The sequence below is a fragment of the Chaetodon auriga genome, chromosome 22, assembly GCF_051107435.1.
Source record: "Chaetodon auriga isolate fChaAug3 chromosome 22, fChaAug3.hap1, whole genome shotgun sequence".
Lineage (NCBI taxonomy): Eukaryota > Metazoa > Chordata > Actinopteri > Chaetodontiformes > Chaetodontidae > Chaetodon > Chaetodon auriga.
Genome location: NC_135095.1, coordinates 16,365,706 through 16,387,791, shown reverse-complemented (window position 1 = coordinate 16,387,791; position 22,086 = coordinate 16,365,706). Strand labels below are relative to the sequence as shown.

Sequence of the window (22,086 nt, the reverse complement as noted above, 5' to 3'; positions counted from 1 at the left end):
CGCCATCAGCCAATTCAGCTCCGTGTCTCCACTCGACCACCCGACAAACCCCATTCACTCATTAAACCAGACACGCGTCCGGCTGCAGCCGCCGCTCTACCTGTCAAACTTGGTTTTGCAGAAACACAAACTCCACCTCAGAATCTACTGGTGGTCTCCGAACTAATCCTCCCACTGATGTTCCCTCCATCTGCCGCTTTACAGCACACGTCCTCTTTATTTATTTAATTTTCTCAGAGTTTCACCTGATTTGGCAAGTTGAGATGAAAGATAACTTTGGCGTTTTCTCAAAGTTTCAGCCCTTTTTTTGGATGTTTGCATTTTCTTTTATTCACACTTGGGGCGCCGTTTAAAGTCGCTTCAGTCTTCAAGGCACAAACAAACTATGAGGACGAGGCGTTTTATCTCATCAGAAAAAAGTTGTCTGAGAATTATCTATTTTTGTTGCTGTTTGTTTTCTTTCTCTTCGTGCAGCTGCAGGTTTAGTTGGACATTAAAATTTCATTACTGCGCCTGCTTTGAAACACAGAGGGCTTCGATTTTACGCACTTGTGGCACCAGATTTACTTTTTGCGCGTGCGCAAAATGGACTAGTTCTGCTGTGGGCACCATTCAGAATTACAAAAGAGACCGGCTAGAGTTGGACGTTGAGGGCTTTGCTGAGGGACTTATGACTGAAAGCTTTAAGGAGCTTCTGAATTTTGAAAGGCGATAGAGAAATGGTGCGTAAAATGTGCGTAAAAGTGTGGTTTCTTTGTCCCTACAGTGCAGTATGCTTCTCATCATATTGTCCTCATCATTCTCTCTCCCTCTCCCCTCCAATTAGCTGCTAACCACATGTTGGAAGCCGTAACCAAACGTCCCCCCCTCCTTTAAACCACCCCAAAAACAAGACATAGAAAAAATTCAGTAGCAAATCATTTTATTCTTGGACTAGAGGGTGTCGGGTTATAAGACTTCTTTTTTCAACATCTGTTTATGTGAAGACAGTATAGAGCTGGCAGTATAAAGAGACAATGCATGGCCATTGCGCTCAGTTTGGACAATAGCTGCAAAAGTTTTGATCATTGTGAACTTCATGACATAATGCAATAACATGGTTTTGCTATTAAATAAGACACATCGGTGCTAGAATAAAACGTCGGAGTGTCAAACTCCTTCTGGAAACCTCATGAACAGAAGAGCCAGAGAATAATAGACTACACGTCTACATAGGCAGGAGGTATAGAAGCAACTTCGCAATATATAGACAAAATATATACAAAAGGATGTGTACAAAACATCTATAAATCTCTTACATACAAAAATATCTTAATATATTTCAAAAAAGCGTTTTGATATAGAATTTCATAGAATAAATCCGCGACTTGGAAGCATTTTCTGAATTAAAACGTCTGAGAGGTTTACCAAAGGGTTGGTGTTCTGTGATTGGATTTAGCATAGTTGAAGAGCGACGTATTAAATAATGTTTTTAATGTGCTGCCGAAGAGCATGGATTCACTTTAGGGTTTTTTTTGTTGTTTATCATGGGCAAATGCACAGAAGCTTGGATTCCCACGCTGTCAGGAGACCCGTCTTCCTTTAATCCTTTGGCGCTGATCTCTGGCCTGACTTTCCCCAAGTTTCTGGGACGTTAAGGCCGTGTCTGTCTATCTGTCTGTCAGTCTGGGAGGACCGGGCGTTAAGGATGCAGGACCAAAACGCATATACGGTGCGTCTTGTTGTTGAGGACAGCCAGCCTCCTCCGGGACCATCCCAAGCGCGCTACAACAGTAAATTGAGTTGATCCATATTTCTGTGAGAAGAGGAAGAAAAGAAGAGGTTAAGCCACCGTTCAGGCTCTTTATCATCAGTGTTCATCCATAACAGTGTCTGATATTAAGTTGGATGTCAGTAAGTCTTTTCTTACCTCATACAGATGCTCAGAACCAGTTGGTGAAGTCCAGCAGTTCCTGCTCTTCTGGACTGAGGGGATCGTAGGAGCCCTCGTCGGATGAGTAGGAGGACACCGGTGAACCTGCCATGGAGTTCATGTCAGCGGAGTATCCCTGCGACATGGTGGGCGACAGGACGCCGGACTGAAACGCCGCGCTCACCGCGTCGTGCTCGTCCAGCAGCTGCTGCAGGGCGCGGATGTACTCCACGGCTGAGCGCAGCGTCTCCACTTTGCTCATCTTCTTGTTGGCTGCGCCGTTGGGGACGTGCTCCCGCAGGGTGGCGAAGCCGTTGTTCACCAGTTTCACTCGGTTACGCTCCCTCTCGTTCCTCCGGGCCACTGCGTGCGGCTGCTGCTGCGGAAGACTGTAGCCGAAACCCGCGAAATTCAGCCTCCGCTTGCACCGCAGCAGCTCCGGAGAGGAGGAACGCTGCCTCTTGGGCTGCTTGGACCCCGACTTCCCGCTGCTCTGGCTGCTGCCGCTGGGGCTCAGCTGGATGCTCTGCGCCGCCGCGGAGGAAAAGAAGCAAGCGGGCGGCATCAGCTGTTGCTGGCTGATGTTAATTTCCATCTTGGTTGTGAGGTCCATTCCCAGTTTAAAAAAAAAAACGCAAACTTATAAAGAATCACCAAGTCTCGAGGCGGTGCGTCCCGCTCGTGCCGTTCACGTGGTGTGGCCGCTTGACGCGCACTGGTTTCAGTGGGGGCAGTCCGCTGGGCTGCTGCCTCGCGCGCTCCTCAAAGCTGCTCTGAGTCCTCGAGGGAAGACGCCACTGCTTTTCAATACGTTTGGATGGGGGACTGGCCACGCCCTCCGGTCGCGTGGATTCACCTTGGGCTCCTGCCCCGGTGCCGGTGCGTTACGCGCGCCGGACGCGTGCCACTTGAAGCACTAAACAAACAGTGGTGAGTTTTTTTTCTCTTTCTATCTATCACGGGTGTCAGCTAGGTGAGCGGCGGAGCAGAGAGGAAAGTTTTCCACAGAGTCCCGTTCAGGACGACATGTACGACACTGCAGCACTTCAGTGTTTCTTTCCAAACACGCGGTTTGTGTTCATTTTTAATGACTTAATAAAATCAGCTGGTTTTGCAGCTTTTATTAGTCTATATTTCCTAGTTTTTGTAGCTATCTTGGAGACCAAATATGACCTCACATTGTGTCAGTGAGGGATCTTTTAAAGAGTAAATCAGAAGTTTTCAGCCTTAAGTCCGCGGTCTTAAAACTCATATGAACTTTTTCTAAAGTTAAAATGGTGCACGCACTTTCCTCGTGTGCTAAATTGACTGAATGAGGTTGGAAATGAGTCAAACTCTTTTCAACAGGGGACATCATATCAGTCTCATAGAGTTAATTTTCAAACCGAGTCTGGTTATGATAAAAAGTTCATATTGTTTTTAAGAACACTGAATGAATGATTTCGTTTCTCTTCAGTAGAAGATCAACGTGGTGTTTACTTGTAATTATTCCTTAACATTTGATTTCTGCCTCGCAGCTCTGGATGAACTGTGGTGCTGAAAGACAGCTCACCTCGCTGCGATCCATCCACATATACAACATAACGCGGCGCTCCTCACGCTGGAGCTCCGCATGTAAATCAGCCGCTCGCCGTCGAGTTTCATTGTTAACAGTACAGACGCGTCTGAATGCCGCTCATTTGAGGGACCATTGTGCACCGGAGTCCGAATTTTCCACTTTGATTAGAGCAGATCATCAGCCTCGCACAGGCGGAACGGGGGGGCGCAAATCTGCGGAGGGGCCCTAAGAAGCTGCCGGGAGGAGGCTTTGTGTATGATTTGATACACCCGGTATGGTTACAGTAGCGCGGACGCGGTGAGTTCTGTCGATTATTGTCGCTTTGAAAAAGTGCGGAGTAACAAAACACGTCTCAGCGCGGAGCAAAAACCAAAACCAGCCTGTAACACTCTATCTTTAGAGTGCGCGGGCATGTGCGGAGCGTGCACGTGCAACGAAACCGAGATAAACACGATTGTTTCTCAGTTTGTGCGCAATTGTTCAACTTTTACGCACGAAATTCTTCTCTGTCCGTGTTTGCGTCCATTCTTTCTGCTACAATTGATATGCGTGCGTGCGTGCATGCGTGTGTGTGTGCGTGCGTGCGCGCGCGCGCGCAGATAACCTCTATCCACCCAAACCCCCTCCCTCCCCTTCCCTGTTTTTATAGTCCTGTGCGCGTGCGTCTGAGCACGCGCACCCTGAAGAGGGGATTGTAATAAATTGTGCAATTTTTCTGCGTTGGCAGTGGCATTCAAAATCAAGCTTGCATTGAAGACCCCCCCCCCCCCCCCCCCCAGCCCAGCCAACCCCACACCCACTACCAATACTTTCTTTTCTTTCCCTCCCCTCTTATTCTCTTTACCCCCCTTTTTGGGCCCAGCAAGGGAGTTTAGAATAGAAGCGTGGGTTCTATTCAGCCTCCCCCTGCACCCCTTCGCCATCGCCAGGCTTTCTGAAACCTATCCATGCCCTGTCAGTGTGCTTCCAGGGTCCAATTAGCGCTTTGTGAGGACTTTCTCTCTCTGCTGCCGCGGCTGGTCTTCCAGTGGCTGGGAGGGCGCTCATTTTTCTTGAGGGGCTTTCCAGTCATAGCTGAGTGTAATAATTAATATGACATCTGGGCGCCCGAGTTCCCCTCTAACCACTTTCTGTATTTTTCTCTCGTCTTTTCTTTAAGCTGTGTGCGGAGACAATAAAACAAAAGCACCCATGTCATCCATGCCGTCTTTGTGTGTGATGTTAGGGATAATCTTTCAATTTGTTTGTCATTAAAAACTGTTTTTCTCACCATGTTTTGTTTTCTTTCGGCAGGTGCGTCGACAGTAATGGATATGTGAAGACTAGAGTTTAGACTTGTAGAAGTCTTTGAAAGCAGCTTCTCTTTTTATCCAACGTGCAAAACTTGCTTTCACACTGCAGCAAAGGTTGTTAGTTCTAAACTTTTGCGTGGTTTAGTGAACTTGTAGGACATTTTGTTGATAAGACTTTCTATAAAAATTATGCAGTGAGCTCTTTGTGACCACCTTTTTATTAGTTCATGCATTCACACAGAAGAGCGCAATATAGATTTATTGCCTTCTGCTCACTGACTTATGACATAAGAAAGTGTAAGAAAGTGGGGAGAAATAAATGGAAGAGGACATGAGATGGAAAAACAATACAAAACCTACAATCCACCCAGTTACAATGAGCTCATTTTTAAAATAACTATTTCTGTAATGAACTTCTGCCTGCTCTGTGATGTTGGTGTAAACGCCTCCTCCCTCTTCACTGTTGTTTTGTCAGACATGAAAAGTTGTAATTGAACACCGCCCTCTACAGGACAATAGTGGCTGTTCACGCTGAGAGTTTACCATTGAATCATATGGTAGGAGTTTTTAAGAAAGAAAAACAAAACTGATTAAAAACAAAGATTCAGCAAATTATCCTGTACACATATAGGAGTACTAAATGGTTCTATGTGCTGCTGTGCTTAATTTATGCAAGTGTTAAATAAAGGTTTGCTCTTCTGAAATGTGTGTTCCACTGTACATTTGAGACAAATTTTCCCTAATATGGATTATATATTAAATAGTGACAATATCTCTCTGAAAGAGGGATCTGACTGTTGTTGCGACGGATAACAACAACAACAACAACAACAACAACAACAACAACAACAAAATAAGCATGTTAACTTGTATGGTGTCATTCAAAGACAAACATCAACGAAAGGGATTAAAAATGAAATTATTTCTATGTTTGTTGGTGCACTAAACCACCGCTAGATGCCACTATTTCGCCCTGTTAGGACAAAATAACGCCGCCAATCCAACTTTATTAAATCCCAGATGTAAAGTGTTTTTATATAGATACAGCAGCCATACACTCTCAAAGAAACATATGTATTAACACATCTGAACACCAACGACGCCAGAGAACCGATGTGAGATTTGCGGAATAGATAGGTCTGTCTATCCTGAGCTTCCGTACTTTGTAGAGTCACGTGCTTTTATTTACGAGGAAGACGCGCCTGTGTGAACAGAGTTAGCGGTTGTACAGCTACTTATCCATAAAATATATAACTGTTATACGCTTTAAGGCAATTCACCAAACAGGCGTTTTCTAAAGTTAATTAGTTCAGTTGGGTAATCAAGATGTCATCTTATTTCGAGCTGTTTAGAAGAGGCTAACGCTAATTTTAGCTCCTCACTCGTTGAGAGCTAACGTTAGCTTAGCAAACTATCTTTACTTATGGTGCTTTAGAGCGGCTGGACAAACGTTTAGGGCGAATTAGCGGTTATGAAGTACAGCTAACTTTAGTCACTATGCGGTCCTTAAACTACGTTCAACGTGTCAGCTTGGATTTTACAGGGACTCTGTTTCCTCACGCTATCTGTCTGGGAGACGCAGACAACGACTCGGTAACGTTAATTAAGCTAAATCCACACATGGATCCTCTTGATTTCTTACTGAGTATCCCCAACGAACATGTAATGTTAAAATGTCGTAGCTGAGCTCGATGTGTTGTTTTGGGAGCATCAGTATCATGACCTAAATCACTATTAAAATAATAGGTTCAGTTTTTTACATTATTTTTCACCCTGGTTAGATGGTTCTTGTTCCATATTATAGCAAAGTGAATGTGCTGTCTCCGTTCGCTGTAGCTGAACGAGCTGATCGTGGGGGACACCAGTGGAAAGTTGCTCGTGTACAAGAATGACGACTCCAAACCTTGGATCACAAGAACCTGTGTGGGCATGGTCAGTCCAGAAACCAGAAAACTGAGGGAATGACTTTGAATTCTAGAGTGAATTTGTTCTTCTGTTACTCATCCAGCGTGTATCTCACTTTACCAGCTGACCTGTGTTGCTGTTGGCGACGTCTGCAACAAAGGAAAGGTCAGTCATGAAGTGATGGTCGGCAGCAGTGTCTCACGAATACTTCGGTGGTGACGTTTCCAGCATAGTCCGTGTCTTGTGTTTTTTCCCTGTTTGACAGAACTTTGTCGTTGCTGTTGGTGCAGAGGGCTGGTTTCACCTCTTCGACCTGACAGCTGCCACTGCCAATAAAGCAGATTCATCCAGTCAGCATGAGTTCATGTCCTGTGATGACCAGAAGCCGCTCTTCACCCAGCATATTCCTGCCAACACCAAAGTCCTCCTCATCAGTGATATCGGTAAATCCCGGCGCTCCTTTCCTCTCTGTTACACATGCTGCTCGTTCTATTGAGCGTGACAGCGTGCGTCTGCACTGCAGATGGCGATGGCCGCAGTGAGCTGGTGGTGGGATACACGGACCGAGTGGTGCGAGCTTTCCGCTGGGAGGAGCCGTCCGACAATTCAGACCTGGGTTCTGGACAGCTGGTCCTGCTGAAGAAATGGCTTCTGGAGGGGCAGGTACGCCCCACTACTTGATTTCATCTATGTTTTCCAGCCCTCCTGGATAGTTGAGAACATTTCGTGTCTTTTCATGTGAAACGCTGAGAAATCCAGTCGTCCCGCACCCTGGGATCAAAGCTTATTGGCTCGTTAATGTAAACCTCAGTGTTTGATGATAATGTCTGTGGTGCAGGTGGACAGTTTGTCGGTGAACCCGGGTCCAGAGGGTTTACCTGAGCTCATGGTGTCTCAGCCAGGCTGTGGCTACGCGATCCTGCTGTGTACCTGGACACAACAGGACTCCACCGGCTCTGGAGAGGAGGCCCCTGCCACCCCTGGGAGGTAGACCCCATTACAAAGAAAAGATAAAGACATGAAGAGATAAGACACCTTGATTGGTTACATGATGTGCTTTGGTTTCTTTGCTCACAGTGAGGGACCCTCCAGAGATGTAGTTCTCCATCTGACCACCGGGCGGATACACAACAAGAACGTTTCCACTCATCTCATCGGCAGCATCAGCAAAGGTACCAAACAGAGGAAAGCATCCGCCACTTAGTCCTCTGTGTTTTCTTTAATATACACAACACATCAGATGAGTAAGTGGGAAGTTATATTTCATGTTTTTCTACAGGTTCAAAAGAGGAATCCTCTAAATGTGGCCTGTTCGCTCTCTGTACTTTAGATGGTGAGTCATGATTTTTAAACACATTTATTTTCATTTAAAATTTCTCGATCTGTGGCGGTGATGCATGTTATTAGGTGTATATGTGTTATTATTATTATATATTGCATGATTTTTCCCCACATGGGTCCTGATGATGTACATGTGTCATCAAAACTGTCCAGTCAGTGAGTTACTTGTCAGCCTGTTAATGCGTTAACATGAAGTCAAGCACAACTAAATGCCATCTAAGCAGCCAACACGAGGTATTTGCACAGCACGGTAAAAAGAGCCATATGTCCTGTGAGCCAGCGTAGACCGTCCTCCTGGCAGCAGCAGATAGCTGGCAAACAGCTCCGAGAGCAGCTGGAGAGTTCATCAATATTTAAAGAGGAGAGGATCTAGTGGGATTATCATCACTGAAGGCTTCCGGCTGCCAACGTTTTACACTCACCATCTCCCTCCTGTTGACACTCCGATGTGCCAACGTAGAGAAAAGAAATTACAATACTGTTAGAGGTGATTGAATTAAATCCAAGAAGCATTAAGGCTGGAGATGGACTCGCTTTTAACCACCTCAAAAAGCTTTGTACTGCTTTTTAACTATGCTTTTGCTTGGCTGCCTGGTGTGTCCTGGGTCTGTTTGGAGTGCACGTCCTCAGAAATTAATGGTATGCGTACGCAAAATGCAGTACTCACATGAACAGTGGGGCCAGTGTGGGGGTGCTATGGGGATGGTTGCAGCTGCCTGATGCTAGAAAACAGGATGACGACAATCAGCTCTGCTGAACTGACTCTGTGTGTCTTATTTGGTGGACATTTAAAAATACTGCAGATGTTTCAGCTTTCTTTAGTATTTCTTGTGATGTCTTGATGCATTCTTCGTTTCTGATAGCAGTAACATGTCAGGACACATAGAACTGGACTTTGATATTATTCTTTCTTCTCCTTTTGCCTTCAAATCTCACAGGTACCCTGAAGCTGATGGACAGCTCGGAGCAGCTGCTGTGGTCCGTCCAGGTGGATCATCAGCTCTTTGCGCTGCAGAAGCTCGACGTTACTGTGAGTTTATGTGTCTTCATGGAGGGTTAAACTAATGAAAGTTTTCAGTTTAGATTAAACCTTTAATTTCTTCATCATCAGCATCCTTCAGACAGTAAATGTACAAAATAAACAGGAAACATTTTTGTGAAAATGAGCAAGTAGAATAAAAAATATTACCAGTATCAGCACCACCAGCCAGTATTTAGCTGACTTTTTTCATTGAAAACATCTAAAGAAAGTCAGAAAAACTACTGTACTGTAAAACTGTCTTTAAAATAATAAAAAAAACCACTGCTTTTCAGCCGGGTGTGATGTTAACCTCAAATGTTTCATTAAATAAAAGTAGTGATTGATTGATCACAGAGTAATTTCAGCATCGTATCCGTTTATTTTGAGAGTCACGGCGAGGATGTGTGTTTGTTTCCAGGGAGACGGCAGAGAGGAAGTGGTCGCGTGCGCCTGGGATGGTCAAACCTACATCATCGACCACAATCGGACAGTGGTCCGTTTCCAGTTCGATGAGAACGTCAACGCCTTCTGTGCGGGTGAGGGACCTCGAACTTGACCCCAAATGATCGTTTCCAGTGACAGTACGGGTTCACATGCAGAACCCGTTTTGCGTCTTTGAGCTCATTGTTTTGATTTTGGTTCTTATAGCATCAATTTCAGTCGCAACAAGCAGCAGAAAACTCTAAAATCTCACTTTACACCCCCTGCTCAGCACCAGAGTCAGAGCTAAATGACAAGACTGATACCTGCTACAGCCAAGAGTTTAGCTTAGCTTAGCTTAGCTTTGCAGAAAGAGTGGAAGAGGTGGGAAAGAGCTAGCCTGGTTTCAAGTCCAAAAATACATCCGCCAGCACTTCTGAGCTCACTCAATAGCACATTCCTCCATAAGTGTGCAAATAAGCTTAATAAACATATCAGTGTAAAAGTTGAGGATATGTCAACATTGAGACTTCACCAAGATCAGGGAGATCACTGCAAAAATAGCCTCTAAAGTTATTCTTCGGCTGTTTTTGCTGAATCGTGTTCCTTCATTGTGGCCCAGCAGCGAATGCCTCCGAGGCCCAGTAACTCTCCACAGTCCAGCAGTTGGAAACCTCTGCTTTGGCTGGTGTGAGTAAATACATGGCGGAAATTTCCAGCGTCCCATTACACCAGTAGGTGTCAGCGTTGAGCCACGGGTTCTTTCTCCCTCGTCCTCGTCGGCCTGTCTTTTCAAATCTTCCTGCAGTGTTTGAACAAGCCACCGAGTGTCTGAGGGAGCTAACATGACATGTGCACGAGTAAATGGATTAGAGACTTTGTTTGATCTGCCTGATGCCATCGGGGATCGTTTCTTTGCGCCTTCAGAGTGTGTTTGTGTGTGTGTGTTTGTCCACTGTACCCCCATGCCTGCTCTGTGTGATCACTGAAGCAGATGAGACTGGTTTGGCTCTGCTACAGAGACACATATTAGTAGCCAGGCAGCAGAGGATTGCTGATGTCTTCATTGGGATTCACCTAACACGCTACATCACAGCACACTGAGTGAAAACGGCCTTTAATTAACACTGTGTTTTGTGTGGTTACAGGGCAGTATACATGTAAGGAAGGCAAGAATAGCCCCTGTCTGGTTTATGTGAGCTTCAGTCACAAAATCTACGTCTACTGGAAGGTGGAGCTGGAGCGCATGGAGTCCACAAACCTGTTGCGGGTCCTGGAGGAGAAACCTGAGTTTAAGAGCCACCTGAAGGCGCTGGGAGTCGGTAAGTACACCAATAACTCGGAGAAGTAATTAATAAGCAGGTTCAGTTCAGATTAGAGTGTCGCTCATCAAATTCAAACCTGCGACTCCTCTGTTTGTTGTTGTAATTAGACGAGAGACCAACTGTGACTGTAGTCAGTTTGTCTGCGGTAAAACTCAGACTCCTGACCTGAATACTGATGAGGAGGGAAGAGGAAAGTGATCCCCACATGACAGATTTTTACTGCTAACAAGATCCTGTTCACTGGCAAGTTTAAAGGGCCTCAACTCGTACCAGCAGATTCTTTATTAAGGGGCACGAATGAGTGATTTAACTGGTGACATTCACCAGTTTTCTTTTATCTGTGCTATGAGCAAAGTGATCCAGACCTGTCGCACCAGTCACGTACAGACGGTCCTCCTTCAGGAGTCATAATGCCTGAGTCTGGATGAGTGTGGACTGAACATATTACAGAATTCAACTAAAATAGTTCAATTTTTTTCTTTATGGATTTCGTTAGCATGTGACTCTAAGAAATGTGGTATCATCCGGACTTTTCCTGTAGCGCCATCATCATGTCAAAAATTCAGTTTGTCCGATACTTTGAGTCATGTCTAAATGCAAATGTTAGCATGCTAACACGCTAAACTAAGATGGTGAACATGGTAAGCGTTACACCCGCTGAACATCAGCACGTTAGCATTGTTATTGTGTGCATGCTAGCAAGCTGGTGTTAGCAGTTAGCCCAAAGCACTGCTGTGCCTACAACCCCAATTCCAAAAAAAGTTGGGACTCATACACATACACGTCTAACCGCATGTGCAGGAGGAGTTCAGGGAGGAAACTCTTCCAGGAAGATTCACATCCCTTGTTTTCATTTCTATATACAAATACACACCCTGTCAGCCGAATACTCTGAGAAGACTGAAGTATTTTTAGGGAGGCTGTAATCCTCGAGCACACAGAGCACAGAAGCCGAGGATGCCGCTCTCTGACTGTTTTCCTTCTCTTCATCTTTTTATCCTCCTCTCTCTGGAAAACATTGTCTCTGCCGTCTCCTGACAAACACAACGTTTAGCTAAGTCAATAACTTGGTTAATAATTGCAAACGCACACGATGGTTTCCTTTTCCAGCGTTAGTCTCAGCGTCTGTCCTCGTGCATTGTCGGCCTCAGTGCTCGTCACGTGTGAAATGTTTTTGCAGGAGAGGATAAATCTGATTAAATCATGAGTGTGGCCGCGCTTTGTGGTCTGCACGCATGACCAGCCAGTCAACCGCTTCACGTCAGGAAAACGCTGTGAAATGAGTGGAAACTTAGCGAGGAAGGACGAGGATGACACATAATCAGCGGGCCTTGCTGGAGCATCCTGACTGCAAATGAAAATGCAGATTCCAGCTGATTTTTTTTCTGAAGCCTGGTGGTGGTGTTAGTGTAGCTTCCTGCTGCCTGTGTTAATAATTCAACCTCTGGGCCTGTTGTGTTTCTTTTGACTGTGATTTTGCAGCTTGTTACCTAACCCAGTGTGGAAAATGTCTGATGTAGCAGCCCAGGGACACGGAAAGAGAGAGCAGGAGAGAGGGATGCAGTGGAAAGACGAGAGGCAACTGTGGGAAAATGAAAGTGTGAAAATGTGTCTGCTTCGTGGAGTGTGGAGGAGGGGATGGTCGGCTTTGTGTGTTCACTATTTTAGTCCTCATGGGAACACACGCGTCAAATCTCTGTCTGCCATTTAAGCAGCCAAAGCGCCATCAAAAATGGCTTCTATTTGCAAGCAAACAGCACGTATGGAACATTAAATACACTTAAAATGAACGCTGTGTTTGCTGCCTCGCCCTGACCTCCTGTAAATGTCAGCCGCAGCTCACAGGCTCTTCCCTGCTGTTCATTTACCTTAATAACTGCCCTTTACTCAAAGGGTGATGGTGAGGAGTCTGTCAGCTCTCCATCACAGCGTTGGAAGCTCTCTAAATATTGACAGTTCCTCCTACGCGGCCGGCGGTTTCAGTTTGTCGTTGAGGAGTTCGCTCATCAGCTAGCTTTCGACCTGAGAGAGTAGAGGGTCGCAGGAGAAGCTGTAGTGTTGAGCGCTGCAAGGTAAGAGATGTTTTCTTACACGGGAGTGTGGACATTTATTAAAAGTAAAAGTTGTAAAATCGCACTGGAAAAGTCTGCGTTGAAAGATCGACTTAAATAAAAGTACTGTCAGTAAGTATTATCAGCGAAATGCATTTAAAGTATTAAAGTAAAGTATTTTGGATACATACATACATACATATATATATATATATATATATATATATATATATATATTTTAGATAATAGCTCGTAACTGAAGTTCTCACAGAAATGGATTGGAGTGAAAAGTGTGTGTGTGTGTGTGCGTGTGTGTGTGCGTGTGTGTGTTTGCGTGTGTCTGCTAACATCCTCACCATGACAATGCTAACATGCTGATGCTAACCATCATTCATAACCATCGTCTCAGTTTAGCCTCTGAATTAGCACAAAGGTGGCTCGCGGGTTGGTCCTGAACAGAAGTGTTGGACAAAATAGGCCTTTGACCTGAGAAGTATCTTGAGGGGGACGTGAATGTCTGAACTTATATTTGGATATCGTTTGACTTCCTACCAAACAGGAAGAAGTTTTATCTGTTGTGAAAGTCCTGGTAGTGTTTATCTGGTCACACTGAGTGTCACGTTTGTGTTTTCCCTCCACAGACACTGAGGACCCGGCAGCAGTGAGATCTCTGGTGGCAAACGTTCTCTACGAGGATTCGCAGGCTTAGCACAGTGACACACATCAACACAGCTTCTCGGCTTCCCCCCTGACTGTAAATACTCTGTTAATAAACACTGAATGTCTGTCCCCCGTGCTGCCGGCCTGGTCATTGTGTTCCCCGCAGATGGACTGTCAGGTTCAGGTTTCTGTCATTGCTATTCCACCTGCCCAGGTTGTTTTTCACAAGGCTGAGAGAGGATGAAAGCACGAGGCACAAAGCCGGGGAAACGCTATACTGTTTAACCTGCTGTTTTCAGCAGTGAGTGTGTATTTGTGAGTGTGTGAGTGTGTGTGTGTGGGGGGGGGGGGGTCAGCAAAGGCATCGTGTCACCGTCAGTCAGCGCTGACGAGCTGATGAAAAGGGCTCTCTGATTAAACACAGTGAGGGCCTTTTGTCTTTTCGTCTTTCTTCTCTTTTATCCGCTGTATCATCTCAAAGACGTAAAGCGCCGCAGACAGTACGTAACACAACACCTTACACAATGAGTTACACAGCAGCAAGACGCCAGTTGTTTGTCAGCCGAGCAGCTAAGTGCCCGCAGGGCGCGACCATCGGTGGCATGGAGGGAATCACCCACTGTTCCCAATGGGAGGATCCTATAACCACCTATGTACACTGCCTCTCTTTTGCTCATGCAGTATAAATGAGCCGTGTGTGTGTTTGTGTCTGTGCGAGCGAGTGTGTTTGTGCGCCAAAGGGGAAATGCAGGCTCAGGTGTCCTGATAGGCCACCGCCGCCCGTCTCTCCTGTGTTTCTGCCCTTTAGAGACGTTCCCTATAGGACCACGTCCCTGCTCCCAGAGGTCCCGGAGCTCCACTCGTCGTTGTTTGGTCAAGCTTTGTTTGGCTTGACTTGTTTTTGTTGCACTTACAGGTGAAACCCTGCTAATCACAATTTAACCTTTAACAGATGTCATCTGTACTTTAGGTGGCAAACACTTCTGCTTATGGAACATTACACTCATACATGATTGTTGAGCATCTCTTTCAGCAGCCTCACTTCTTCTGGTTTCAGTCTTTCCACCACATCTTGGAGCCTTTTGTCATATTATAGCATTAACTTTAATCTTAAAAAAAAAAAAAAAAACTAGTAATGAAGAGAGCAGATAAGTTCAATTAGTTGTACAAAAGTGTTGGATGAATGGTTGAAGTCCAGATTCTACAGTGAAAACAAAGACAGCAAACCTAAACATAGACAATTCCAGGCTCACTGTGTCTATGAGAATTAATATTATTTAAAGTATATAATTAATGTTTTTCAAACTTCCAATTTAAATCAGTTAAATCCAGCTGGAGCTGGAGAATTAATTAGACATTTTCCTCCCTCTCCTCTCTCTGTTTTGTGTCGTAAGATGACTGTTAGGCAAAATAGACATTTGAAGATGTCAACTTGAGCTTTAGGAATTAATACAGATAAAACAATGTTTATATGTGAACAGTATAATAGACCAGAATGCTAATGTGTAGATGCAGCTCTGTATTAGCAGGCTATTGCATCTTGTACCTTGGACAGTTAGCAAGCATCGACCTCCTCATGTAAACATTCCTTCTGTTGATTGGCGTCATCGCTCCGTCTCACCTCATCTCATGAAATGTGTCCGATGTGCTCTGTATTGTATGTTCACTCGTGATAAGTTAACCTCGTCGCTTCCTGTTGGTATCTGAAAATCGACATGTGCACCGTTCGGCTGCAGTTTGTCCTTATAAGCGCTGAGCATTCCTGTGCAGTAAGCTCAGCCTGATTCGCGTCTGTGACCATTAATGGTCAGGCAGCAGCGGGCGATGCGTCGTGTTGTTGTTCTTATGGATCCTGTCTGTTATGTGGGGGTTTCGGTCTGTTCGTTTGGACTCGGTTCTGTTTAAATCAGCCGTCTGTGTCCTGATTCCGCTCTGATTTCCCAGAGAAAACTTCAGGCCGTTTAGTATGCAAAGTGTTCCAGTCATGAATCCTGTGCGACTGTGACCTTTGCTCTCATAGTTTCCCCAAGCAGGCGGGCTGGACATAAAACAAGTCGGAGACATCTGACCCTGGGACACGACCACATGGGGCTAACGGGCTTGTCGTGCTCTCGGTGACCTTGTGTGTGTTTGTGTGTGTATGGATTTGTCTGCAGCTATTTTGGTCGCATCATTTCTTGTATTGACTACAACCGAAACCCAAAATTGCCTTTTTTAGCAGCGTTGTTGCCATCTGGATGTTGGCCTTGAGGGGATGTTGCCTCCAGAGAGCTTGTTGTTATCCAGCGTGGTTCCATGAAGCATTTTTGTCTTCAGTGAAGTTCAAAGGTTATCGTGGTACCAGAGTGTATTTCAGCATGGCTCACAGCCCCTTTTACTTTGGTTTCTATTCTTGGTTCAGGAGTTTTTGGGATCATTTCGATGACTTATGGAGTAAATGTTAAAGTCTAGATTTCCAAAATAAAGTTTATTGCTTTTTGAATCTACTGGGAGGAGATACCTTTGAGAGGACGTCTGCAAAAGTTTGAACTCTTTGTCACCAGCAGGAATATCTCTTTGTTTTTTATTTAATCGTTTTCCTGCCTTCATCTCCTTTTTCTCCAGTATCCCTGAGTCAGTTAGATGTCACACTGTTTCCTTATAATCTGCTCTAAGTGTTTCCATTTCCAATCTGCTTAATTGGTTCCATTTTGTTCACGGGTGCTGCTTCGCTGTTGAAACGCGGTTGGACATTGATGATCACTGAGCGTGCACGCTGAGGAAAGAATTAGCAGAAACGTTTTTGCTTCTTACTCCTCTTCATCACAAAAGAACTAAAATACCTGGAAAGTGAAAAAAAGACTGAAGGTCTGCGGCAGTGCTCGTGGCTCTATGAGGCTGTACTTCCACAACGTGGTGCTTGGAGCTAAATGCTAATGCTAACATGCTGATGTTTAGCTGGTATAATGTTTACCATGTCCATCATCCTGGTTTAGCTTGTTAGCATGCTAACATCTGGCAATTAGAGCAGCTAAGACTTATGGGAATGTCAATTTTGCAGCTGTTTGGTCATAATCCAAAGTATTAAATGACTTAAAAATGTGACCTGATGATGGCGCTAGATGATAAGTATGAATCTTAAATTTAATGTCAATCCATCCAATAGCTGTCAAGACATTTCCCTCCAACCCACAAATGTAAACTTAACGGTCGCACTGCAGTAACAGTCAGAGGAGTCCATCTGAGACATTAATCTGTTTGTCCAGCTGACAGACTGGCATTGCCGTCCCTCTAGCCGTGCTGCTAGTGTGGCTGAAGTTATTATCAGCGATCAATGTAATTGATGTTTGATATATGACTGTGTGTGGAGGCCACAAGCCAACAAAGACCATGTACCAAGACTTTAATGTCTATAAAAGACCACTGCCATGAGACATTTCAGTGAGTAATAAACCCATCACCAGGCCCCCGTCTATAGAAGCTGACAGCATGCAGCCACACTCCCTTTAGGCTGCTCTCCACATGTTCTCAGAAGGGACGCAGCAGCCTTGGTATCAGATTCAAAAGACAGCATGAAGCGTCTGTGTTGCAGCCTCACATTTCCAGTCTTAGCGGGGCCTCATCGGACACACCGCCTACTGTGGCTACATGATTTCTGTAGGAATCATAAAACAAATTCAAGACGTGACGTTTAGGCTCTATGGAAAATCTATAATGCACTGAATAGAGAGGGGATAATCCAACTTTAAATGGGCTTTGTAAACTTCTTTTCCGATGTCTTGAAAGCTTAATCTTTGCTGCTCAAAGTGAAGAAAATCTGCTCGTACTGGCAGCCCTCCCCTCCCTTAAACACATGTAGCGTCCTGCACAACCTGCAGTGTCAGGTCACGCTGATGTCAGGCGGCCGCTGTCAGTTGTGTTCGTCAGCACAACCTTACGGGCAGGCCATGTTGACCGTCCGCGCTCGTACAACTTGTCTATGTGACAAATAAAACTCCATTGAGGCACGAAGTCTGTGAATTCTTTGGTGGAGGATCTAGAGTTCAGCACTCTTCTCTCGCCTGCCACTTCTGTAACAGCTTAGTTACGATCCTCGTCTAGACTTTTTGACCCATTGTCTCGTCTGATCCTCCCATGTACCTGACTGTGATTTCAGAGAAATGTATGCAGCTCTTATGTTTGATTGCACCATCCAGCCCGGCTGCTGGTTAGTGATTCATTCACTCGCAGAGACACTATTCATTTACACGTCTCAGCCGCCTTGAATACAATGCTGATGAATCACAAATGGCAGCGATGGCTTGAATACACGAGGATAATTACGTGCGGGCCTTGAAAGAAGATGAATCAGGGAGTTTAGCTAAAACTCATCAGGAAGAGAAACGACAAGAACACCTGAGAGTCTAATGCAGTTCAATGCAACAAATCCTCCTGGAGCTTTGTGAAGCTCATAATGTTCCGCTTGTGTTGAGGAGTGGTGGTCCACACCCTCTAAATATACATATTTATGTGTCCCCTTCAAAAGTTCAACTGTTGTAGTGATATTACCCCGCTGTGTTTAAGGTTTGGTCAGGCTTAGGCACAAAAACAAGACATGGTTAAGGTTCGGGAACGATCGTGGTCGTAGTTAAGAGAAACCCACGCTGGCTGTCGGTTTGAACTGTGGTCTCTCGTCTTAAAATCCAGCGTGTTGTTGACTCGTCTATTAGCCCCCCACCCCCTCCCTGTGCACACTTTGTGGCTGATACTGTCGGATCGTCTCGTTTAAATTGTGGCCCAGAGAGGTCCAGTCTCAAGAAAGCCTGACCCCTGCAGGGAAACCTCTGAACTTACCGTCAGTGTCATATGTTATAATACATCAGCCACAGGGGCAAGTTTTCTTCATAACAAGTACTTTTGGATTTCTTTTTCCCGATGTTCCTCCTCTTCTTTTACTTAAGTAAAGGAATTTGAGTACTTCTTCCACCACTAATCCATGATGGTTGTATTTTAGGCCATATTTTGCAGCCTTTCTGCATTGACTTACATTATATTGTGCACCCTTCCTGCCAGTTTACATCCCCCCTCTTGAGCTTTCTCCCAGTGCCCATGCTTGGCCCTGGTGGCGCTGTGGGAGGTGAGTGTGGAACTGATCCTGACTGACAGACAGCTGGACCCCCAGCCTCCAAAGGGGCGGGGCGGGCTGGGGGGCTTGACACAAGCTCCGTCACGTTCTGATCGTGTTCCATCAACAGCTCCAAGCCGCTGAGGGAACTGACACCACTGATTAACGGCGCCCAATTTCGCCCGTGTCAGGCTTAATTCAGAGGCGTTTCATCATCCCCTCATGCTCGATGGGGGATAGCTGGAGGATGAACAGTACAGAGCAGCCAGTTCTAATAACCGGCGGTTTTAACGCAGCAGATGCACAGCGGATTTCAATCTGACTGGCTACGTTATTGTGCAGAGAAGACTCCAAGGGTTTGGTCTTGATATAATGAATTGTATGGATGCAGTTTAAAAATCCTCACCAGTGTTTTGATCAGTGGAGCCGTACGCCTCAGATGTGACCGGCTAATGCCTCTTTTTAACTCTCACTGTCACTTTGAGATGAAGGAGGAAAAGTAGTGCATGCAGGGCTGAATAGAAATAGAATGTTTTAATTAATCCCACATCATTTTTCTGCATGTGGGACTTATTTTGCCCTTACGGCTTGAGTACGCAGCACAGAATCAATTACGACAGAGAGCAAAGTCAGATCATTTCTCCCACAGAAAGGAGGTGAGTTGAGCTCACAAATAGCATCTTGGTTTTTGCAGAACCTCCTCATGTGCTCTGTTCACAAATTCTACCTGTCCATGTGCCAGTTTGTTAGCATGTTGCGCTGCTAAATGCTTAACAAACAAGCTAATGCTAGCTTGCCAGCATGCTAGAAATGTTTGCATGCCTGCTAATGTTGAAGTACTAACACCCCCAAAAGCTAAATTATTAACACTGCAATTATTCAGTGCTTTCAGTTAAAAGTCGTAATGAGAGCGTAGATGCTGAGGTGACTCGTACTGTATTCACAATTTTAGAAAATGGCACGGTAATTACGTTAACTGACACGGCACGAATGTGGCGTTGAGTCTTTTCTGCTCCTGGTTGCTGCAGCCCAAAATGATCAGCATTTCTCTGTTTTCATATTCATGTGATTGTTTCCAGACAAGTGCTTAAACGCTTTTCATTGTCTTGTTTCAAACCCTCTCTGGAGGATCTCCCACTCACTGGCACTGTGTTACATAACAGCTGCCTCACCACAGAAGACTGTGTCTGATCAATATTCCCCTCACAGTATCCCTACCTGCCTCTGTGGGGCTAAGGCTTGTGGGTCATCCCACTGAGTTAATCGCGCCTGCAGGATTGCACTGTGTGTGTGTGTGTGTGTGAGCAGCCAGATGGAGGGAGTGATACAAAGAGGGAGGAGATGCTGCTGATGGAGATGAAGGACAAAAAGCTCTTCCCAGTCACAGCCAAAGTAAATGAACAGGCTGGTCTGGATGGAGGAGTGAGCTAAGCTCGTATCAAAGGTCTGAGACAAAGGCAGAGTCCCTCTGCCCACACTCGCTTTGCACAGCTTCTAATCATGTGAAGTAGAGCGGAAATCTAAAAAGCACACTGCGGAATCGACGTTGAAATGCAGTCTAAAGATCTCACCTTTAGCCATTTTTAGCTGCGGAGCTCCAGAGATCAGTGTTGGTTGGCAATCCATCCAATAGTTGTTTTCAGACGTCAGGATGAATCGTGATCGCTTTAATGATCCTCTGACTTCATGTATCATCAGGTCACAGTTTTTATCTGTCATACTGTCAGTACTGTTGTTTATGACCAAATACCTGCAAAACCAGTGACGTTCCCATCAGCCTCAGCGGTGCATTGTGTTGACTGTGCAAATGCTAGCATGCTAATACACTGCTAACTAGGATGGTGAACGTGGTCTTATTGTCGTTTTGGAAAACATTTCAGGTTTACTTCAAAGTTAATTAAAGGCTTTGTCTGGTTGTATTCTGTATGATAAATTTCTGACCCTTTAGAGAATTGAAGCTTTATATTTGTGAGCACTTTTTAAAGGGTTACAGTAGGAAAAGGTGACAGCTGACAGCGTTTTCTGTTCAGTCACGATTCTGCAATTACTGATTGAAGCGGAGACGATAATAACTATAACTCATACAACGCTCAGTTGTTTTACTGTGAGGACGTTTCCACGTTCCACTCCTACATCTGACCTTCCTCCCCAATAATTATCAATAAATATAATTACATGGGTGGTTAAGCACACAGGAGGTTTACTGTAAGGCTGCCTGTGTAACTGCAGAGAATTTATTCCTCATGGGAACCGAAAGCCTGGGGAGATCACTGTGTTACTGTGTGTACTTTTACCCCTCTGGATGGAGATTTATATTAGTCATTCCCTGCTGCAGATCAGTGTGCCTGCTCTTCGGCAATCTCTCGTCAAGATCTGCCCTCTAAATGAGCATAGCCTCTTCATGCATAAAGTATGGGAGGATGAGACACGCTGCTTTATGCAACGCTTCTGCTGCACAGAGAGTCGAGCATTGGCTGCTGCCTTAAGCTCAACTTAAAAGGTCAAAAAGTCAACACATACCCTTTTTCTTGTTCCTTTCATGACCGGCAGTGTCTCAAGCGATCAGTCTGCGGCTTTGAGACAAAGCATCTCACTGTGCATTTGTCTAAAGACACCAGCACAAAGAGAAAAGCACGACCACACTGTGTTTTCTGTTCCAACACTTGACTAATGGTACTTTCCTTGCAGAGGTGTTACCTGCTGCAGTGTTAACAGGATGTGGTGTGTGTGACTCAAAACAAGGGAGGGGGCGTATAGAGGGGGATCTTCTCGACAAGGTTTGACGTTAATTTCATGTCCTTGTCATGTTCTTTCCACCTGTGCCGTGGCTTGGAGTGCAGGGAGAAAATAGCATCTCCTGACAGCTCTGACAAGATGAAGGCAGTTTGCTGTTTTGCTAAGAAGAGAAATGAAACACCGATCAATTACAGATTTGTGCACAAAGATAAAAAAGATAATGGCATCGGATGGCTTATTTTGCTGTGACATTTCTTACACTGTAGACCTCACGGTTCATTATCCAGTCTTATTAATTTTTCATGTGCTTGTCACAGTGGCATCTGGAATGAAGCAGCAGCACAGCACAGGCGTAGACAAATATGAGGACTTGAGACTCGGACCTGTCTGAGACTTGAACACAAAAAGATTTGAGTCTTAAAAGCGAGTCTCACATTTGGATCTCGTAAATTCCCACAACAATGAAAATGAATAAGACGGCAACCTGCACACCTCGCATTGCCAAGCTTGAATTAGTGCTGCGAAAATCAATTTTCATTCATCTGTTTTCATTATTTGGTCATCTGTTGGTTATTTCTTATATTGCTTGATCATTCATTAAGTCTATGAAATGTCTATTCCAGTATCCCAAAGTCTTGGCCCTGATGAATTGTCTTATCAGTTTAGCACCAGCTTGATTATTCGGTTATTCACCAGTGCGTGGAAAGGACTTGGGTCTTGCATCTTGACACTGGACCTGGATTCACCCTACAGGACTTCAAACCTGACTTGAATTGTCTTCA

General features: G+C 45.0%; 2 protein-coding genes across 2 annotated transcripts; one reads left to right on the top strand and one right to left on the bottom strand.

Annotated features, from left to right (window-relative positions):
- Positions 1-907: 907 nt before the first annotated feature.
- ascl1a (achaete-scute family bHLH transcription factor 1a) lies at positions 908-2,718 on the bottom strand. The gene is made up of 2 exons (XM_076722415.1): positions 1,910-2,718; positions 908-1,795 (listed from the first exon to the last, which is right to left on the bottom strand). Exon 1 carries the CDS (start codon positions 2,523-2,525, stop codon positions 1,923-1,925), a length of 603 nt encoding a protein of 200 aa, XP_076578530.1. The 5' UTR covers positions 2,526-2,718; the 3' UTR covers positions 908-1,795; positions 1,910-1,922.
- Positions 2,719-5,927: 3,209 nt separating this feature from the next.
- Positions 5,928-14,596, top strand: itfg2 (integrin alpha FG-GAP repeat containing 2). The gene is made up of 13 exons (XM_076722912.1): positions 5,928-6,355; positions 6,599-6,694; positions 6,791-6,832; positions 6,933-7,110; positions 7,191-7,330; positions 7,506-7,654; positions 7,745-7,839; positions 7,947-8,000; positions 8,947-9,038; positions 9,448-9,565; positions 10,598-10,771; positions 13,467-13,658; positions 13,814-14,596. The coding sequence occupies exons 1-12, from the start codon at positions 6,260-6,262 to the stop codon at positions 13,532-13,534; spliced, it is 1,302 nt and encodes a 433-aa protein (XP_076579027.1). The 5' UTR covers positions 5,928-6,259; the 3' UTR covers positions 13,535-13,658; positions 13,814-14,596.
- The last annotated feature ends 7,490 nt before the right edge of the window (positions 14,597-22,086 follow it).

What these genes read in the sequence shown, in the direction of transcription:
- ascl1a (XM_076722415.1), bottom strand. Translation starts at nt 2,525, where the DNA reads ATGGACCTCACAACCAAGATGGAAATTAACATCAGCCAGCAACAGCTG.
- itfg2 (XM_076722912.1), top strand. Translation starts at nt 6,260, where the DNA reads ATGCGGTCCTTAAACTACGTTCAACGTGTCAGCTTGGATTTTACAGGG. An exon ending in GAGACGCAGACAACGACTCG is followed by an intron (nt 6,356 to 6,598) that starts GTAACGTTAATT and finishes CGTTCGCTGTAG; the next exon opens with CTGAACGAGCTGATCGTGGG. An exon ending in CGTCAACGCCTTCTGTGCGG is followed by an intron (nt 9,566 to 10,597) that starts GTGAGGGACCTC and finishes GTGTGGTTACAG; the next exon opens with GGCAGTATACATGTAAGGAA.